This window comes from Larimichthys crocea, chromosome XXII (assembly GCF_000972845.2).
Source record: "Larimichthys crocea isolate SSNF chromosome XXII, L_crocea_2.0, whole genome shotgun sequence".
NCBI lineage: Eukaryota > Metazoa > Chordata > Actinopteri > Sciaenidae > Larimichthys > Larimichthys crocea.
This window is the reverse complement of record NC_040032.1, coordinates 480483-501864: the sequence shown is the minus strand read 5'-3', so window position 1 is coordinate 501864 and position 21382 is coordinate 480483. Positions and strand designations below refer to the sequence as shown.

The following is a 21382-nucleotide window of genomic DNA, read 5'->3' as shown; positions in this document are numbered from 1 at the left end:
TAGTGTGTCTCAAAAAGTTTTTAAAATTTCAATGGGAGTCCCGTCGGGCCCAGGGGTTTCTCCTCTTTCATACAGCTTATAGCCACAGACAATTCTTCAGTAGTAATATCAATTTCTAGGGCATCCCGGGATTCCTGTTCAACGAGTATGATGTTTAAAGATTCTAAAAATTCTTTTTGTCTTTCCAAAGCTGAGACTGAATCAACTGTGCTGTTTACATTTCTATAAAACCCATGAAAGCTTTATTCATTTCTTTAGGGTCACTAGTTGCATTGTGTTTATTGCTCGTTTGGTTTCTGCTTAATACGCCAGGCCAAGAGCTTACTAGCCTTTTCCCCTTGCTCAAAGACTGCTTCAGTTTCAGCAAGCTTTTGGTTGCTTCATTTACAGATCTCAATTTTTTCCATCTCCAATCTCCAAGATTAGTTTAGAGCTTGTGAAACTTTCATCTGTTCTCTCAGGAATGCTTTAAATGCTTCCCACCGTATAGAAGCTGATGTTTGAGTTGTTAATTTCAAAGTAATCATTAATTTGTTTTCCAATAAACTCATTACATGAAGCCAAAAAGACCTCTTTCCTCCAAAGGATGGAGGGGCGCTGTTGAGGGGCCGCCGCTGAGACGCCCCCCCCCCCTTTTCCCCCCCTCCTCCTTACTGACAGCAACGACCATCTGCCGCCTCTTTTTCAATTTCAAGCCAGGCAGATCATTTCCACCGACTTCCAGCTTCACTTGCCACAACCGAAATAACGTCTCAGGGGGGCAGCTACGCAGAAAAGACCGCGCTCTCCTCTCCGCGTATTGAGGCCATTTGCGCGCAGCCCTGTCTGCGGAGGACAGACTGCAGCCCCATCCAGACGGAGCGGATTTGAATTAAGCAGCTGATAACAGACAGCAACTGTGCATCATTCAGTGAAGGAGGGAGGGAGGGGGAGCGGGAGGGAGGCAACTGTTTTGTATCTTGGAAGCCCTGGGTTAGGAGAGGGGGAGGCGGAGCGGAGAATGAGCTATTCTTGTACCAGCAGAGGCAACAGTCAGGACCCATCAAGCGCTGAGAAGCCTGCCGGTAATAATCCAGACAGAGACACCGGGGGCACAGACGGCAGCGGTAACGGCAGCCCGAAGCAACTGGCGGCGATGAAAGTGAAGAAAGGCTGCAACTCGACCGACGTGGGAGTCCCGGTGACCACGGAGGAGGACCTGCTCGCCAGCGCGGTGATCACTCCGGAGGATGTGCTGGGCTTGCAGAAGATCACAGAGAGTAAGTTCACTGCTGCTGTGTCGGTTGTTGAGTGATGAAGGTGGACAAAGGTGCTGAATGAGTCCTGTATCACGTCATTACCGTGTCCCCTTATGTACAAGCTTCCTTTCACGTCTTCCTTTCAAGGTGACTTTATTTGACAGGGAAGGTGCAGAGAACAGCCTGTTTATGCTTCACAAGTTCACATTTAGTTCAGCGCAGAGCTGAGTCACTGACAAAATTCAGTTCAGTTTTATTCATATAGCGCCATATCATAACTAAAGTTATCTCATGACACTTTCCATACAGAGTATACAGAGTGTAATATTATTTACAGAGACTCAACAATTCCACCATGAGCCAGCACTTGGCGACAGTGGTGAGGAGAAACTTCCTTTTAACAGGCAGAAACCTCTGGAGACAGAGAACAGCAGCAGCAAATCATAAACTAACTATAAACTGTAATGGAGATATGGTAACAATAATGACAGTAGTAATATATGTAGTGAACGTCATGCAGGACCACAGCAGCAGCCACGATCCATAACAAAACGGTCATATTCCACAGGTGCTGCAGGTCTCCTTCCATGAAGTCCACCATGTTGTTCTACGGTAGCCCAGAATGGACAAATAAACACTGGCTCCATAAACTGTTCCTTTGGTTGAAACTGGCTCCTTTCGTGCATTTCATTCCATGCTAAGAAGGAATGGTTGAGACGAGGTGGTTGCAATCAGTAACTATACGGCTAAATGCTACTAAATCCTACACACACACACACTGGGCCTGTAAGTTAAAGTAGCAATACCACAGTGTCACAATAAAAGTCATCACATACACGACCCAAGCAAAAGAACACATGTGTCCCTGCATACACATGAATGCAAACAAACCGCCTCTGTGATTGTTATATTATATTATTGCGTTATTGTTACTGCTGCAGTTACGGCTTGGAGCTGGAGCTCATTAGAACTCTATTATATTGTGTTGTTGGGTATTGAAATACAGTACTTGACTACATGTTGTTTCACATTGCACCACTGTATTCTTTTATGCTTTATGTCAGAGAAAAGATTAGCAGATTCAAACTTCTTCTGAAGCACTGCTCTGCTAGTGTTACAAACATTTAGTGTACACCTCAGTCCGACAGGAACAGTATGTGTCTCACAAAGTGATGTTTAGTCTTGGTGTACTCTCTGTAAACACAAGTAGAGCTGCTTCACTCATAAACAAACTCATTTGATAAAAAGGGTATTTTCTGCCACTTGTGACATACTGATTACCATTATTGCTGTTGAAAACAAGCTTGGAATAGCCCACTTTGCTTATTCATAATGTCCTAATGAAAAAGCTGCTGATTACAGAGCACATTACTTAATGCTTTTTAATTATATCACACCTCTAAATCTCTTATAAGCCTCCTCCAGAGAAACAGAGGGAGAGATAGCCAAGAAGCTCTTTATCTGCACAAGAACACCTACATCTATCAACACCTCAGGTCTTACACCAGCAGTTAGCTAACAGGTGGCCTCGCAGGGCCCTTGACTATTTAAAGGCCAGTGTAATACCAAACTTACACAACACAGTTACGTCGGCTGTTACGATGCATACTGAGTGTAATAACATGCAAACACTGTGTCAGAGTTACTGATGGTAGTGCATCTTTTGTGAACAGCTTGACTGAACACACGCAGGAGTCTCTTGAAGCTAGTCGTACAGCAAAGATGCGTCCGCTCAAATCATATCTTTTATTGTCTTCTCCTTTTGCTCCGTGTTGTTCATGTTGTTAATAAAATAATAGATAATACAGGAAGTTTATGTTGTGATGAGGAATGAGATCTTGCTTGTCCAGTCCAAAGTATTCACAGCTTACTGAGAAGAGGAAGAGCTCTGGGAACATTCTTTGTTGTCTTTCCTTCCTGGTAGTTTGGTCATTTCTTTTAATTGTCCTTTGACTAGTCAGTTGTTTGGACCAGAAGAATATCTGCAACTATGTGTTGTGCATGTGAGTGTCTATCTTTGTGATTTTATCTGTGAGTTTGTTGTTGGTGATCCCCCCTGAGTGAGGAATCATGGTCCAGCTGCACAGCCACGCGTGTGTGGGAACATTGTGACTCTGTCTCCCACGCTGGACCCTATTATGGTCTTGGAAATTCTCACTTTCCTACCTCGCAGCGTCATCGCTGGAGGCAAGAGGAGGCACGTGTGAATCACCACAGCAACATGGATACACGCTTGAATCACTACGGCAATGTGAAGCATGTCCCCGTGGTTACAGGCAGCGGGGTGTGCATCTCTGTTCTCCCACACACTTCCTCCTCTACTTTCCCTTCTTCCTTTGCTCTTGACTGTCTCCCGTTTAACAGTGTGCTGTCACATAGACAGAGATGGACATAAGTACACACATACACTCACTTGTTTAATACAGTTTCAGGTGGTCACACAAAGCTGGAAACAGCCAGTGATCTCTCTCTTGAGAAGACACTGAAGCTGCTTTGTGGCTTGTCTGTTTTTACCTCCGACTGCTGCACATTCTCAAGGGGCTGAAATTGATTCTCTAAGTGGCTTGATACACAATTGACAATACTTAGCACAGCCAGACTCGACAACCCTGAGTCATTTTTTTTCTTTTTTCTTCTAATCAAAAAAGGAAACTTTTTGTTTGATTTAATTCAGTCAAATATCTTAAAGGTCCAGTGCGTAGTATTCAGCTCCATTTAATTGTAGTGAGACTTTAGATGGTTATGCACGTGTGGCTTCCAGCAGACAGGAAATGGAAACTGTTCAGTCCAACTTAGCTAATATTTGCATATCTTTTTTTTTTTTTTTTAGGCGGGAAGCTCTCTTGCCCTGACAGCTCTTGTTAAAGGTCCAGTGTAGTGTAGGATTTAGTGGCATCTAGTGGTCTAGTTAGTAATTGTAACACTCTCGCCTCATATTCCCTTCCAAGCATATTGGAGAGCCTATCGTGGTTGTGAAAAACACAAAAGCTCCTATCTAGAGCCAGTGTTTGCTTTGTGTGCACTCCATGAAAGAGGAGTCGCTCTCTGTAGATATAAAAGGCTCATTCTTAGCTTTCTTCAATAATGAAAACATACTTATGAATATTATTGAATATTATCTTTCACTTGTGGCAACAGATACTTTTAATGTTGCCAGTAATCATTTTGTGTACCATCGATCTGGTAATCAAAACAAGCTGCAGAGATTGATAAAGACGTGCACAGACTGATTGATCTGATCCAAACTTGTTCAGAACTGAATCTTAATCTGTGGTATCAACGTGGAAACCATCACATCCCTCTGTGAGAGAGCTGCAGAGAGGCTCCCCTACAGACACTTGTCTCTTTCAGGGATGCAACTAACAGTTTGTTTCAGTATGATTATTGTTCCCAGTGGATCAATTGTTTTGTTTAGAGATGAAGTCAATTCATCAGTAGATGAGTAGAAAAATTGTGAAAAATGCCAAATATTCACTGATTCTAAATTCTTTGATGAGAGGATCAGCTGTTTTTCTTCATCATGTCGAAATATTTTTGTTTATATACTGTTTTCTAGAAGGCTATAAAATGTGACAAACAATTCTCACTGCAAGCCTCAGATTTAGAGCTGCAACAATCAGTCGATTAAAGGTTCAGTGTAACACATTTAGAGTTCTCTATTTACAGATGTGGCAGAAATAGAACATAGTTTGCATCGCTATGCTTACTTAATTTGTAAATACTGTAAAAATCTGTACACCACACCTGCACATTCTGTACAATACATCTGTATACTTGTTGCACTTTTTTTTTTGCACTACCTGAACATAACAACACTGTATATACTGTAAAAATTTGTACATCAAACACACACATATATATATATATATATTAATACTCTGCATATACTCACTTTATATTCTACTGCTTGTTTGCACTTCTAGTTAGATGCTAACTGCATTTCGTTACCCTGTACTTGTACGTGTGTAATGACGATAAAGTTGAATCTAATCTAATCTCATCTAATCTTAATGATCTTAATGATGATCACCTGAAAATTAGAATCATTATGTTTTTGAAGGAATATTGACCATCTGTCATAGCAAAAGGTTAATCCTTGATAATCAACAGTAACTTCCAAGAATGCTGGAAATCCATCAGGTTTTATATGTTAATTTGGCTGTGTTGTTATGAATAACATTTTCTAGCAGCTTGAGAAAGTTTTTTCACTACAGCAGACCTGAAAACCTGAACACTAAAGCAGCTTCACTGTCAACAGAATGAATACAGAGAACTGCAGGAGATGAAAAGGAACGAGCCACGATCATTTCATCAGAGTTTATAAGAATACAGCAGAGTGAGGACACACAGCAGGTTTCATAGAGGAAACGTGCATCTGAGATTCACAGAGCAACTTCATGTTCAAACTTTTTATTTGACAACTGTATATATGGACACGTCTGTCCATATTTGCATGTTCTCTCTTACTTGTACCTATGTGCTCTTTCTGTTCTGTGAGTCTATATCAGACTGTTTTTCATTAAATGCAGCCTTTTTTAATGTCTGGTTGTCAATGCCCAAAGATCCTCCAAAGAACACTGGAATGTTCAAATGATGCATTGATTTTTATGTTGCTGCCATATGGAATAGTAGGATGTCATTGGAATGGTCTGTTGTATCCTTTGCTAAAGGAGATAAGAAAGGAAGCACCGAAGCTCTTTTTCTTAACCTTTAGAGAAGTCAAACAGCTCTTGTCAAGGCGGCTACGCAAATATTCAGTGAGGAACCTTTCTAAGCAAAAATGACTAGTCGACTGCATCCAGGGTCTTTTGCATTTTATCATTTCTTTTGCATTCTACACAATTCAAATTCAGCTACATCACACATGAGTGATCAATTGTTCTGACATATGGAAATAATGGTTGAGGCCGAGGACTGATGTGTTAGCTTGAGCAAGTTTAATTTATAGCATCCAATTTATTGCTACGGTTCAGAGAAGTCTTATCTCAAGTGTTTTAAAAGGCACGTCCAAACCAATAAGAAACAAGTGTATTTGTCGCCACAGTCTATATAAGCAGTTTCTTTTACATTGCTTCTGTTGGGACCAAAATAGATGACAAAAAAGCTAAAGAAATTTAGCCCATGATCAGAACTTTGGTCAGTGTTGAGCTCACTTTGGTGTCTCTGAGAGGTCACTGATGTAGTTCCACAGCTTTAAATGACATTTCCTGAGTATCTTTAGAAGAGGTACGTTTTTGTGTGTGTCAGAAGTACTCATGCAAACATGACTATGTGAGTCTGTCACCTGTGAGGTCTTCAGTGTTAAATCTAAATGACCGAGTGATGATCTGTGAGAATAAACCCACAAGGTCTGTTAAGCATTCAGAACGCAAATAACTTAAAATAAGCTCAGGGCTGTCAGTCTGTACTCCTTTAACAGCGTGCTGGTGCAGATCTGATGTAGTTACTCTGTACTGTGAAGTTAAATGGAGTACAGGAAATGAAACCAGGGGTTATTTGCTTGTCAAGATGATACGAATGGGCCATTTAATTTGGTTCCAACACAGATATTATCATTATAGAAAGACAAAAAAAAAATTCAGAGGCTGCTTTTATATGTGACTGATTGAATAAAAGCAAACTGCTGTAAGCTGTATTCCTATCCGGCGTCCGACAATAAACCTCCATCAGCCTTTTAAAACGCATCCACATTTTTATCACAGCCATGTTGCCATGACTCTGTGGTCATCAACAGGTGAATCCAGGTCAGTAAGGCAGCGATGTGTTACTGCTCTACAAATGCATGCTGTCAAACTTCATCAAAGTTTACAGACTGCTCAGAAGAGGAAATCATTACGCATCAAGCCTGTTTTATAGTGAGTCACACAAGTTTCATCTAAACTGAATGTCACAAAATCCAGTAACCATGAATGCTTATACATTATACTCATTTGCATCATATTAACACCTTAGCATATTTATTAGATGAGATGAGGACATGGTGACTAAAGTCATTTCTAAATGATGAATACAACATTTTGAGTGTTAATTAGAGGTGAACGATTAATCAGCGTCAATAGGACATTTTACAAACTTTGGTTACTGGCGTAACTTGGCTTTGATAGTGGCATCCATCCATCGTACGGGGGCACACTGTGGCAATCACACACCCACAAACCAGTCAAAAAAAATATCTATGCCGGCATTTTAAACCAAAAAGGGTGCATCTGTTAACCAGTGGAGGCCCAGTCCGTCTTGGGAGTGATCGTCAGTTAGCTTACCAAACCCTGACAAGTCTTCTTGTAATAAGCATCCAATCATAATATCAGGCTTCAGGATTCATCTGCAGGATGTTTTGCAAATACTACAGCTGGATCACACACTAATTAAAAAGTTGTAAAGTAATTATGGCAATTTGTCACGTTTCATATAAACTGAATGTTAGGCAGTCACCGTGTATAGAAAACATTACCCCGATTTCAACCCCATCTTCCTTCCCATTGCTGCTTAACCCAACTCCCCCCATGTATGTCTATAATGTTGATTATAGACATACTAAATGACATATTGTATCAAATGTCTTTCAATAAACTGCAACATACAGTGTGTTATGCCAACAGAGCTTTCAGACAGCAGTGAAAAGAGCTCTGCTGCTGAAAGCCACATTCAGCCAGTGACAACAGTGAAGGTTCAGTGTTAAAGATTCATTCATATAGTCACTAGAGTCATTTGAGCATTGTTCCCTTTGTGGAGACAAGTTTTCTTTAATTGCTTGTACTGATGAACAGACCTGTTCTGAGGTTCTTGGCTCCTCTTTCCCAGAACAGTCACACGCATCAATCCCAATCGATCTTATACAGTAGGACTACTGTCTTAAATGTTCTCATCTCTACCGCAGTCCCATGCTTATCTCTGTCACATGACTAATGTGACTTTTGCACATGATCAGGTTTATTTAAATGTGACACAACCCAGATGTAGTCATGATTAAAAATGTGAGTCCTACTTGCAGTATTGTGAAAACTAGCAACTGTGGAAACTTCTAGTGAGGATGGACCCACCAGCCCACAGCGCAAGTGGGATAGACTAACTAAATCCCATTATTAGTGTCAGCTGTAATTTGTGCCAGCATGCATGTTGTGTTTATAAGCCTTTAATATTGTTTCATGTGGCAGTGATCTTAAAGCATCATACTGAAAGGATCCTAAGATCTGTCCTGTCCCAGCGTTATCTGGGTGAACTGCTAAAACGAGCTGAGAACTGTTTATTTTGGCTGAATCTAGGTCATGTGGTACAGTATGTGCTGAACTGTGGACCTGACCTAGTCTGCTTGTAAACTGGTGATTTCTGCCGCATGTGCAGAAAGATGTCAGCTGAAAGATGACAGGAGAAGAGCATAAAAACATAACTCTTCTGATATGTGGTGTACAGAATGTCGCGTTCTCTGTCTGTGTGAGTTGCTCTTTGATTTCACTTTGAAGTTGTAATCCTTCAGATTTCAGTTGAAACGCAGTATAATAATACAGCAAAGACTCACTGAGCAGCTACTTTGTCAGAAAAACAGAGCAGCAGCTGGTAAATCAGTTTACAGTGCCGCCAAATGATCAACAATCACGCTGCACGTGGTGTGGGCAGTTTCACAAAATCAGGACAAAGTTGGATACCTTGCTGAAGAGTTGGAGATGTAAAGCCTGTCACATGCAACTCTTCATTGTGGCTGCTCCTGTGGTTCAATGTGAACTATCAGCTGTAGGAAATGCTCTTTGTGCATTGGCCCTAACTTAAAACAGGGAGGCTCAGTGCGATAAAATAAAAAAACAGTAATGCTATATTTCGTGTATGCATCATTCCTTTCTGTGTATCATTCTTTGAGATGCAGTTTGAATCCTGGTAGGAATGGTGGACTCAACCCCTCCCAATGGCAACTACCATATAAGTGTGTGTTGCTTCTGTACCAGATTAAAAAAAGATGTTACTCTTTAATTTAAGTTCGGATTCCCGGGCCACACCAACACAATGAGAACGAAAGAGTTAAAATATACTTTTATTTAAATAATCAAGTTAAAATGCAATTGCTCTTTTATAAAAAGGATAAAACAATGAAGGCAAGAAAATGCTGTCCAGTGTCAGGCAGTTACTGAACTCTGCAGGCAAGATACCAGAGAGTCCGTTCCAGTAAGTGTTGTCGTGCCGCCCCGCGGTTTCCTCGATCGCCCTGGTTACCAGCCGGGAGAGCGAGCCGCTCCAGCAGGCTCTCTACTCTTCAGTCCGTTCCGCAAATCCAGTGCCAGGATTCCCGCGCCGCCGCCGTCTGCCGCTGCCAGAGAGAGAGTGGAAATCAGCACCCAGCTTGACTCGCTGCCGGCAAATTCAAGCGGCCGATCTGGCCGTTAATTCATACACTTCCCTTTAATATGTTGTGTGAATGCCCATCAGTTAAACACGCCGCCCTCTGCCTTCTAGGTCCGATGCCCTTAACACAACAACGAGACTCAGCACCCACACGCTCACAGGAAAAACCACACACAGTGAGGAGGTTTGAGTAGGCTACTTTCCTTTTTGTAGAGGATTGTGAGCGTTGATCAATAATCCGAAGATCATTTCACCAAGCCAGGGAGACAGCTCCGTGGGGGTGACGGTGGGGCCGGTCCGATCCAGCAACAGGAGAGTAAGAGAGGAGAAGGCGACAGCAACCCGTGCTCCGTGCAGCGTTCAGCAGGTATCTGGTGGTTTCTTTAAAAAGCCTGGGAGGAGCAACCGGTGATTGTAATCACGGCTGTAATGAGGTTCAGGTGTGCCCATCTGCAGCAACAAGTGTCAGTTTACATTTGAGCGGGTAGAAAGTCTGTCACACAGCAAACCAAAACACAAAATAATCGCCTTTGTGGCGCACAGCAATAAATCAATATTGTCCATCACACGAAAAAACAATTCAAACAAAAATATGCAAGATACCCGATCATAATAAACTACAACCATGTTTTGCATCCTGTGACACTTCTATGATGATCCATTCCTCTATTTAAAAAAAGTAGTGGAGGAGTGTTCATTCACACACTGACTTGGAAAGTTCTTGCACACAGACCGGTGCATCTGATCAAAACTTTGTCTGTATTCATTTTATCTAATGAAAATAAAATGATTACAAACACATGTCTGTAAAACTATGAAGAAATCAAAAATGCTTTAAACAAACAAATATGATGTAATAAGTATGTATGTAATTCAGTGATGAGGACATGACTCTTTAAAAACTGCTGATGAAGTTTGAAGAAGAAGAAGTGGTTTGCAGCTTCCTGTTTTTGGAGCTTTCTGGATCTGTTAACCCTCACAGCTCAGTGTTAACTGTTTCTAGTCAGACACTTCACTGTCAGACGGACAGACAGACAGACAGACAGACAGACAGACAGACAGGAAAGGTCAGTAAGAGGAACTCACACGCACCAAAACAAAACTTACGTGGCTCCAACTTGCCGCAGTCGGAGGAAAGCGGGGGTGAACTGATAACGGACAAATCGTCCAGCGTTTGGTTCAACATCCTTCTTCTCCCCTGCTTTGTCTAACGTGATGATCAGTTTGTATGGGACAAGACAGAATACATTGAAATAATATATTTTTAGAGATGGAAATGTTCCCTTTCTCAACAAATATAATATCAAACTATCCAGAAAACTAGAACAGTTTTATTTTCCAGTTCATGTCTACTACAAAGAAATAAAAATAAAATAAAATAAAAATTGGTATAGAATACAAAAACACAGACAGACAGACTTGTTCTCTCTGGATGTGTTCAATATCACAGCCCAGCAGGAGAGCTGACAGTGATAAACTGGAGTCTGTTCGTGGCTTCATTAGCTTCTATCAGCAAGTTAACCTCAGAGGGCTGTGTGTGTGTGAGTTTGTGTGTGTGACCTGAGGTAATGGACTGCATGTAATTTAATTCAATTCAATTCAATTTTATTCATACAGCACCATATCATAACAAAACTTATCTCATGACACTTTTCATACAGAGCAGTCTAGACTGTACTCTTTTTTTTTCTTGAACATTCTTTTATTTAAAATTATGTATATAAAGAACAACACAAAACATTACACTAAAAACAAAACAAAACAAAACAACCCGGGAACAATTAGTGTCTCAGCAAACCTACAATCCCAAATCAAGACAAACTACACAGATTATATATATCTCTATATCTCTCCATATCTCTCCATATCTCTCCATCTGTGGACATGTCTCATTAATGCATGTTACTAACCAAACTTCCCCGGAGTTTCTGTGCTCTGTCGTCCAGCAGGTTCTCGTGGATCGTGGCTGCTGCTGTGATCCTGCATGGCCCACTACATATATACTACTGTCATTTTACTACCATATCTGTACTGTAATTTTTTATCATTCATTATAATTCATTGTCATTTTATCAGTCATTGTACATTATGTTTGTGTTGATTTGTCCTGCACGTGACATCCATTGCACGTCTGTCCGTCCTGGGAGAGGGATCCTCCTCTGTGGCTCTTCCTGGTTTCTTCCACATTTTTCCCTGTTAAAAGGGTTTTTGTGGCAAGTTTTTTCCTCACTCGAACCGAGGGTCTAAGGACAGAGGGTGTCACTCCCTGTACAGATTGTAAAGCCCTCTGAGGCAAATGTACTTTGTGACTTTGGGCTATACAAATAAAATTGATTTGATTTGATTTGATTTGATGGACATCCCACCAAACTAATACCAGAATAAGGGTGAGAAAGTACCCTCCGCAGGAGACCTCCACAAAACAACAAAAAAACACAATACAGAAATAGCTTCTTAGGACTAGCTGTTACCAAATTAACTGTCTGGCCATCCAAAGTGGGAAATGACAGGGGCCCACAAAACCAAAAACAAATCCATTTGTACATGAAGTTTTGCAGTTCTCTTTTCCATCAAATACACATTCTTTAGTCTCTCTTGCCATTGTTGAAGGGTGGGAGGTAGAGGTCTGAGCCAACACAGGGTTATCATTTTCCTCGTCACTAGTAGGAGAATCTGTAATTAGACCGTACTCTTTATAATATTATTTACAGAGACCCAACAGTTCCACCATGAGCCAGCACTTGGCGACAGTGGTGAGGAAAAACTTCCTTTTAACAGGCAGAAACCTCTGGAGATAGAGAACAGCAGCAGCAAAACATTAACTAACTATAAACTGTAATGGAGATATGGTAACAATAATGACAGTAGTAATATATGTAGTGAACGTCATGCAGGACCACAGCAGCAGCCACGATCCATGAGAACCTGCTGGACGACAGAGCACAGAAACTCTGGCGAAGAAGTTTAGTTAGTAACATGCATTAATGAGACATGTACGTTTACTGATGGTGGTGGTGATGGTGAGAGAGAGAGAGAGAAAGAGAGAGAGGGAGAGAAAGAGAGAGAGAAAGAGAGAAGGTGTGAGTAGAATTTTAAGTAAAGGGAGATGTGACTACGAGAGAGAGAGAGAGAGAGAGAGAAGGGAGGGGGGAGTCCCCCAGCAGTCTAGTCATATACCAGCATAACTAAGAGATGACGTGAGCCAGCCCTAACTATAGCCTTTATCAAAAAGGAAAGTCTTAAGTCTATTCTTAAAAGTGTTGACCATGTCTGCCTCCTGAACCCAGAATGGTAGTTTGTTCCACAGAAGAGGAGCCTGATAGCTGAAAGCTCTGGCTCCCAATCTACTTTTGGAGACTATAGGAACCACAAGGAACCCAGCATCCTGAGAGCACAGTGTTCTAGAGGGGTAGTAAGGTATTATGAGCTCTTTTAGATATGATGGTGCCTGACCATGAAGAGCTTTGTAAGTAAGGAGAAGAATTTTAAATTCTATTCTAGATTTAATAGGTAGCCAATGCAAGGAAGCCAAAATTGGAGAGATGTGATCTCTGATCTTGGTTCCTGTCAGAACACATGCAGCAGCATTCTGAATTAACTGCAAAGTCCTAAGAGACTTATTAGAGCAGCCTGATAACAAAGAGTTACAATAGTCCAGCCTTGAAGTAACAAATGCGTGGACTAGTTTTTCTGCATCCGCTTGAGAGACAATGCGTCTGATTTTAGCGATGTTACGTAAGTGGAAGAATGCAGTCCTCGAAATTTGTTTTATGTGGACGTTAAAGGACAAATCCTGATCAAAAACAACTCCAAGATTCTTTACAGTGGAGCTGGAGGCCAGGGTGATCCCATCTAAAGTAACTAAGTCTCTAGAAAGAGAGTTTCTGAGGTGTTTGGGTCCAATTACAAGAACTTCAGTTTTGTCTGAATTTAACATCAAAAAATTGTAGGTCATCCAACTTTTTATATCCTTAAGGCATGCTTGGAGTTTAGTTAACTGATTGGTTGCATCAGGCTTGATCGATAAATATAATTGGGTGTCGTCAGCATAACAATGAAAATTGATAGAGTGATTCCTAATAATGTTCCCTAAAGGAAGCATATATAAACTGAATAGAAGTGGTCCAAGTACAGAACCTTGTGGGACTCCATGACAAACTTTGGTCTGCATGGAGGATTCATCATTGACGTGAACAAACTGAGATCGATCTAAAAAATACGATTTAAACCAGCTTAGGGCGGTTCCTTTGATGCCAATTCGATGTTCCAGTCTCTGTAAAAGAATTTGATGGTCAATGGTGTCAAATGCAGCACTAAGATCTAACAGGACAAGTACAGAGATGAGTCCTTTGTCTGATGCCATTAGGAGGTCATTTGTAACTTTGACTAATGCGGTCTCTGTGCTATGATGCACTCTAAATCCTGACTGAAAATCCTCAAATAGACTATTGTTATGGAGAAAGTCACACAGCTGATTAGCTACAGCTTTCTCAAGTATCTTAGACAGAAAGGGAAGGTTTGATATCGGTCTGTAGTTGGCTAAGACCTCTGGGTCTAGAGTGGGCTTTTTAAGAAGAGGTTTAATTACAGCTACCTTAAAGGACTGTGGTACATATCCTGATAATAAAGACAGATTAATCATATCCAATAACGAATTACTAACTACAGGTAAAACATCCTTGAGCAACCTGGTTGGGATGGAGTCTAAGAGACAGGATGACGGCTTAGCTGCAGAAATGATTAAAGTTATTTGATGAAGGTCGATGGGGGAAAAACAGTCTAAATACATATCAGGTTTTACAGCTGTTTCAAAACTTGCTGTATCAGAATGCAGATCAATGTCTGTTGAGGGCAAGAGGTGATGGATTTTGTCTCTAATAGTTATAATCTTATCATTAAAGAAGCTCATGAAGTCATTGCTACTTAGACCTAAAGGAATAGATGGTTCAGTAGAGCTGTGATTCTCTGTTAGCCTGGCTACAGTGCTGAAGAGAAACCTGGGGTTGTTCTTATTCTCCTCAATTAAAGAAGAGTAATAGGCTGCTCTGGCATTACGGAGAGCCTTCCTGTATGTTTTGAGATTATCTTGCCAGACTAGATGAGATTCTTCCAGTTTAGTGGCACGCCATTTGCGTTCAGATTTACGTGCCTCTTGCTTTAATTTATGAGTCTGCTGGCTATACCATGGTGCTAGCCTCCTTTGTTTAATTGTCTTCTTTTTCAGAGGTGCAATAGAGTCTAGAGTTGTCCGTAATGAGCCTGTAATACTATCAACAAGATGGTCTATTTGTGAGGGGCTAAAGGAATTTAGGGCCAGCACACACACAAATAGACCCAGACACACAGACGACCACACACACACACACACACACACACACACACACACACACACACACACACACACACACACACACACACAAACTCATTCAAACTCATTGTCCTCATGGGACTTCATTAGAAGGGCTCAAAGGTGACTATTAGCACTAGGTTGGTAAAAGAACGAGCACAACACCAGCTGTGGTACAGTATATTACACACATACCCTCTGCACACACACAAATGCAGAACTGTTATTATTTGATCCCACTCCTTGCAGGTATAGATTTGTATGTTATTAATTAAGATTATGTGACTGCTGAAGGTATATTTCTTTCTTTCTTTCTTTCTTTCTTTCTTTCTTTCTTTCTTTCTTTCTTTCTTTCTTTCGTTTGTGTATGTGTGTGATTGTTCATGTGTTGATGTGTTCAGAAGAGCTGACCTCAGCATCCAGACTGACAGAGGAGCAAAGGCATTGGAGTGTCACAATGAATCAGATCAGCTCTGTCAGGAACACTCAGCTCATACAGTAAAGGGTGCTGACAACACGCTGTGGCTTCAGGCTATGGTTCTACATTGGGCATGCTCCAGCATGAGCACATAAACATGAAAAATAACATGCAGGGAGTGTTGTAATTGATCCTCCAGGGGGAACAAATGTAGAAATAAACACCACACAGGAAGTTAAAAAAAACAGCCGGCTGAAGCAGGTGGAGGCTGAGGTCTCAGACTCAGACCTGACCCACATATTAGTCACATTTCACATACAGGAAGGAACTTCAGATGACTTATTGAAATGTTTTCTAATGTCTAATTATTTATTTATTTATTATTCTGGTCATTTTGGTTGATAGAGATTGTTAAAATACCACCATGTTTCTGTAGTTTCCAGTGATGACCTGCAATGATTGGTGTACATCAACACCCGATTTATGTCTAGACATCACATAATTTCCTGAGTCTGTGTTCATTGAAACTCAAATGATTTGATTAGTTTGATGAAATATTTATGATCTAAATATTTATTCATTTATTCATTTCAATTTCCATCCATCTATTATCTGTAACCTCTTATCCATTCACACTCACATTCTCTGACCAATTTTATCATTCTTTTTATTCGCATTGGAATTTTATGTCATTTTATGCCCCTGTCGGGTTAATGATGCTTTCATTTTGTCCTTAGTTATTAATGAATCCTTGATCATTTTCCTGGTGTTAATTAATTATGGCTGAGATGTCACCATCAAACATGGTTCACAAGTACATGTGATGAGTTAATCATACAAGCGCTGTGAATCCACACAGCTGCTCTGGCGAGTCTTCTTTGCTTTAAAAACTTCCACAAAGGTTCCACACATATATTTTTTCAAATAAATTCATTCATTAGCACAAATCTGACAAAAACAAATGCATATCTTTGTGCATATTTAGTCATAAACCTAGATAAATATATGGATGTGGCCCCTGGTACTGTCCAGGTGTTATGCATGATCAGCAGCTAATTTCAAGTCAGACCTTTCCCCTTGAGTGTGATATCATACTAAGTAAAATACATCATGAATCATGACAATAAAAAATCAGCTCTCTAACTTCAATTTAACATTGAAAAAAAGACATGCAGTAAATTCACAGCTGGGTGCTGATGGTAACATCTGGAAATATCATGTCATATTTTTAGTGGGAAGCTGCTGCTGCTGTCACTGTGTCATAAAGAACAGCTGGTGGGTTTATTGGCCAGTCAGAGCTGCCGTCATTAGCGATTAAATTATCCCCTCTGTACTGATAGGCGCCCATGTCTCAGCTGTCGTCTCTGAGCAGACAGATGTGGTTGTCTTACTGTCAGCGCACACACTGTGTGAGAACATTCAGAAAAAACTTCTCATCAAATGAACACTGAGCTAATAGACACGGCATGTTATCACACACACTTTGTGTTTTTGTCATTCACTCTCACACACCTGAAATAATGTTATCCCAAATTCATTTTTAATTCATTTATCAACCACCAACTTCATGAGCTGGTGTGGTCTGAAGGAGCTTCAGTGGAGATGTTGGAGAGATGTTGCAGTTACACCTGCCAGTCAGTGGTATCATTGGATCAGGCAGGAAACAGGAAGTGTCTGCTCTGCTGTGGAACGCTAACAAGCAGTGACACTGCCTGGTGAAGACAAGAAGGATTAGAGAAATAAAAATAACTGTTTCTCTTAGCTTCTCTTTCTTCCTGTGTGTGTGTGTGTGTGTGTGTGTGTGTGTGTGTGTGTGCCTCCTCTAACACAGTTTGTCATTAATTCATGTCAGGAATTCACTTAAAATGGTCAAGGTTGAAAATGATTTGAAACTGCATTAAACAGGATTGAACTGATATTGGTATTTATTTGAATGTATTGTTTTTTATTGTTTTTTATTTATTTCCAGTCATATTTTCAGTAATATAATCTCTATCTCTTTAATTAAGAGAGATAATACACATATATACTAGATTTTAATATTGTAAGAATGTAACTGAACCTGTCTCTTAGATTACTAACAAGTTTTTTCTTACAACAAAATATGCCAAACTGCTCAGTGCTCAACATCTTTGATAATACAATCATTCTTTTTCTTAACAACAGTGAGATGAGCATCAGCATTAATACTTTTTCTTTATATGAACCTCAAACAAAAGTTTATTATAAATAAGTTAAAATATTCAGCAAATCAAAGAGCAGTGCTTCCCAATTCAGATGCCAGTTTGGGAACTACTGACAATAGACACTCAGATACAGAAGAAATAAATACACAGTTCAGAAAGGTTATTTGTCAGTGGAAAAGTTGTTAAATTGTGACAAGAAGTTTATAGAGGCATAATTTCCAAAATTAATCAAGGAAACAGATTTCGTAGATTTAATTTCAAAACGAATCTAAAGATGCATGGATCGCATGCTCATATAGAGCTCAGTGTTAAAATGAAAAACTTAGCCATGATATAGTATATTCTAAATGTGAGCAGAAAATATCTAAACAAAGAATACGTTTTTTTAAAAAAAAGTCTGTCCAGCTTCAAAAAGTACTGAGGTTTGATTTATGATGTTACATGAACTTTATATCTAATCTCTCTACCCTCTTTCACTTTCCCTCACAGATTATCTGTGCAGCCCGGACGAGAACATTTACAACATTGACTTCACCAGGTTCAAGATCAGAGACATGGAGACTGGCACTGTGCTGTTTGAAATCACCAAGCCTCCATCCACAGGTGAGTCACTTCATTTAACCTTTCAACACAAACATATATAAATAAATATAAATATATATAAAGCTGCTTCATACATGTTGGCTGCACACACTAAGATTAAAAAAAAAATTTATTAACCTGCAGAATCATCCTTAAAAGAAGCTTTATGTAAAAACTGCTTAATCACTCTAACAAGCAGTGAAACAACACTAAAGTATCAGTTACTCTTTAACAGTCTCTTTTAGCATTTGATCAATGGTTTATACTATAATTCAATGTAATAACTGTATTGTTGTTATAAGCAGTTGCATGCTGGTAGTTTATTGTTACTGTAGTTTGGTCCTCTTACCATCAGCGTCAGCTGTTGGACCTGCAGCTGTGACAAGCAGCTCATGGAGGCAGTTGAGGTATTTTAAACTCAGTTTTCTTCAGGAAGTCTAGGTCATAGCCTGAGTAACATACTTTTAATTGTACTAATTTAGTCTTATGAATAAAAGATCTGTCAGGAAAAAAACTGTGTTTTTGTATTCTATACCAAAGAAATATAATATTTTTTTGAATTTCTTTGTAGTAGACATGAACTGGAAAATAAAACTGTTCTAGTTTTCTGGATAGTTTGATATTATATTTGTTGAGAAAGGGAACATTTCCATCTCTAAAAATATATTATTTCAATGTATTCTGTCTTGTCCCATACAAACTGATCATCACATTAGACAAAGCAGGGGAGAAGAAGGATGTTGACCCAAACGCTGGACGATTTGTCCGTTATCAGTTCACCCCCGCTTTCCTCCGACTGCGGCAAGTTGGAGCCACGTAAGTGAGAACGTGTGTGAATTTTATTTACATGGATGAAGTTTCTCTGTCTCTCTCTCTCTCTTTCTCTTTGTTTTGGTGCGTGTGAGTTCCTCTTACTGACCTTTCCTGTCTGTCTGTCTGTCTGTCTCTGTCTGTCTGTCTGTCTGTCTGTCTGTCTGTCTGTTCGATTTCGTCTTTCCAGTGTTGAGTTCACGGTTGGAGACATGCCAATAGAAAACTTCAGGATGATCGAGAGACATTATTTCAGAGAGAAGCTGCTGAAGAGTTTTGACTTTGAGTTTGGCTTCTGCATGCCCAGCAGCAAGAACACGTGTGAACACATCTATGAATTCCCACCTCTGTCTGAGAACAGCAGTAAGTCCACACACACATACACACACACACACACGCACTAGAGGACTTGTGGAAGCATGCTCGTATACTCCTCTGTTTCATAGAAGTTATTTTTGCATACTCCTAATTTGCTATCACAAAGTAATCTGCTGATTATTTTTCAATTCAATTAATGGTGTAGACAAAAAAAAGTCAAAAATAATGAAAATGCTCAGTACAGTAAATTGCATGTTTGACAAACCATCAAACCGATGCTAGAAACTGAGAAAATTAGACATCTTTTCTTCAGAACTAAGACTTCATTTAAAATAAATAAATAAAACACATAATTAACAGTGTGACCGCTTACAGGTTGTTTGTTTGAGTACCCAGGCGTCATTCAGCCTGCCTCAGGTCCACTGATGAACCACGTCTTTGCTGATATTTAGATTAGCCTGGAGGCAGAAGAGGCAACATGGTGGCAGCCAGCACCGCATATCTTTAGCTTCAAAACAGCGCTTTGAAAACCTGTGGGTCACATCACTCGTGCGCTGTCAGTTCTTTTTACTGTCATTGGTATTTAGTCATGAACCAAAGTACTAGGCAAAGTGAAAGTTTGACCTGATGATGGCGCTACATGAAAAGTTATGGAATCAGCAGTGATCACAGGGAGACTTCAATTTGTGAGACAAATTTCATGTCAATCCGTCCTAAGGTTGTTGTGATATTTCGCTCAAAACTAAAAATGTCAATCTCATGGTGGCACTAGAAGGAAGTCATTAGACCAGACTGTATGAACAAACCTTCATGGCAATCTGACCAATGGTTATCAAGCTATTTCAGCCTGGAGCCACTAACATAGCCATAAAATCAAATATAAAAGGTATGTGTGGAGTTATTCTCTCTTGTCTATTCACCCGTTATAATCCTAAGACCTCTTGGGAGATGCCTGACCACCCCAGAACTAGTGCTCTAACAGCGGTGATGTTTTGTGTCTTCTCACAGTCAGAGAGATGATCCTGCACCCGTATGAGACACAGTCCGACAGCTTCTACTTTGTGGACAATAAGCTGGTGATGCACAACAAGGCAGATTACTCATACAACGGTGGGACGTAGAGACGGCACACTGACCCTAGAGCCAGGTGGATGTACGGACCGGAGGGACGATCAGAGCACACTGGTGTGGTTAACATCCAGCACACTCTTTATTTCTCTCTTTCTCTATCTCTTTCTCCAGCTGTGAGGACACCACCCAACAAAACACCCGTTCAGATGTGTCAGGTGTCAGTTGTAATCTGTGTGTGTGTCTGTGTGTGTAATCATTTATAAGTTTGTCAAAGCCAAAAAGAAACGCACATACGGTACACACAAACACAGACACGGTTCACGGGTTGGTGTGGCGCCGTTGTAAGTGTGTTTGTAACATGATAAACCAGCAACTCAAATTATAAAGTGAAAAAAAAAGAAAATCATGTCTTCAAATAATGCCAGAAATTTTTTTTGTTTTTTTATTCCTGGACATGTTAGGTTTTAGGAACACATCCTGCATTTGAAAATGTGTTTTTAGGACTTAAAAAACTGTTATTATTTCTCAGATTTAGTGAGCGTGTGTGTGTGTGTGTGTGTGTGTGTGTGTGTGTCTTTTATAGAGTGTGTGTGTGTTTCTGTACTTTTTGTCCGTCTCAGTTTGAATAATTACTGGTCTGGTAAAAATATAATAATTAAATGTTAGTGATGTGGTGATCTGGTTTGCAGAATAGATTTCCAAAACCTGTTAGCACAGTAGGCAGTTTAGTCATTTTGAGTTAATCAGTACGGAAGCCCTAACGAGTCATACATACATACATTTTATTTCATCCGTTTTCCTGTGATAACGAGGTAATTTCCTCCATTTTCCCGTGATAACGAGATCATTAATTCGAGATCTCGAGAAAACAAAACAGACTCTCAGGACTGGAGTTAGGATTAGCCAAAGTGTATCAACCTTTGTCCGAAATTATGGATCAAAAAGATTTTACAGTAGAGTAAATATTGTACATAATGCCCTTTTCAATTTAAAATAATGAACTTTGAGGCTGAATTTCTCCAAAATGATACAGTAAATATGCTTTATACTGGCCTTTTTTTCAGAAATTATGGATCAAAGG

General features: G+C 40.0%; 1 protein-coding gene across 1 annotated transcript; it reads left to right on the top strand.

Annotated features, from left to right (window-relative positions):
- Window positions 1-660: 660 nt before the first annotated feature.
- unc119a2 (unc-119 lipid binding chaperone a2) lies at window positions 661-21127 on the top strand. The gene is made up of 5 exons (XM_010750068.3): window positions 661-1259; window positions 18010-18123; window positions 18819-18918; window positions 19103-19275; window positions 20239-21127. The coding sequence occupies exons 1-5, from the start codon at window positions 1001-1003 to the stop codon at window positions 20349-20351; spliced, it is 759 nt and encodes a 252-aa protein (XP_010748370.1). The 5' UTR covers window positions 661-1000; the 3' UTR covers window positions 20352-21127.
- The last annotated feature ends 255 nt before the right edge of the window (window positions 21128-21382 follow it).

Excerpts from the sequence above, each read along its gene's own strand:
- unc119a2 (XM_010750068.3), top strand. The coding sequence starts at position 1,001 with ATGAGCTATTCTTGTACCAGCAGAGGCAACAGTCAGGACCCATCAAGC. Across the intron at positions 18,124-18,818 it reads CACCAAGCCTCCATCCACAG|ACAAAGCAGGGGAGAAGAAG; the intron begins GTGAGTCACTTC and ends TCATCACATTAG. Across the intron at positions 18,919-19,102 it reads CTGCGGCAAGTTGGAGCCAC|TGTTGAGTTCACGGTTGGAG; the intron begins GTAAGTGAGAAC and ends TCGTCTTTCCAG.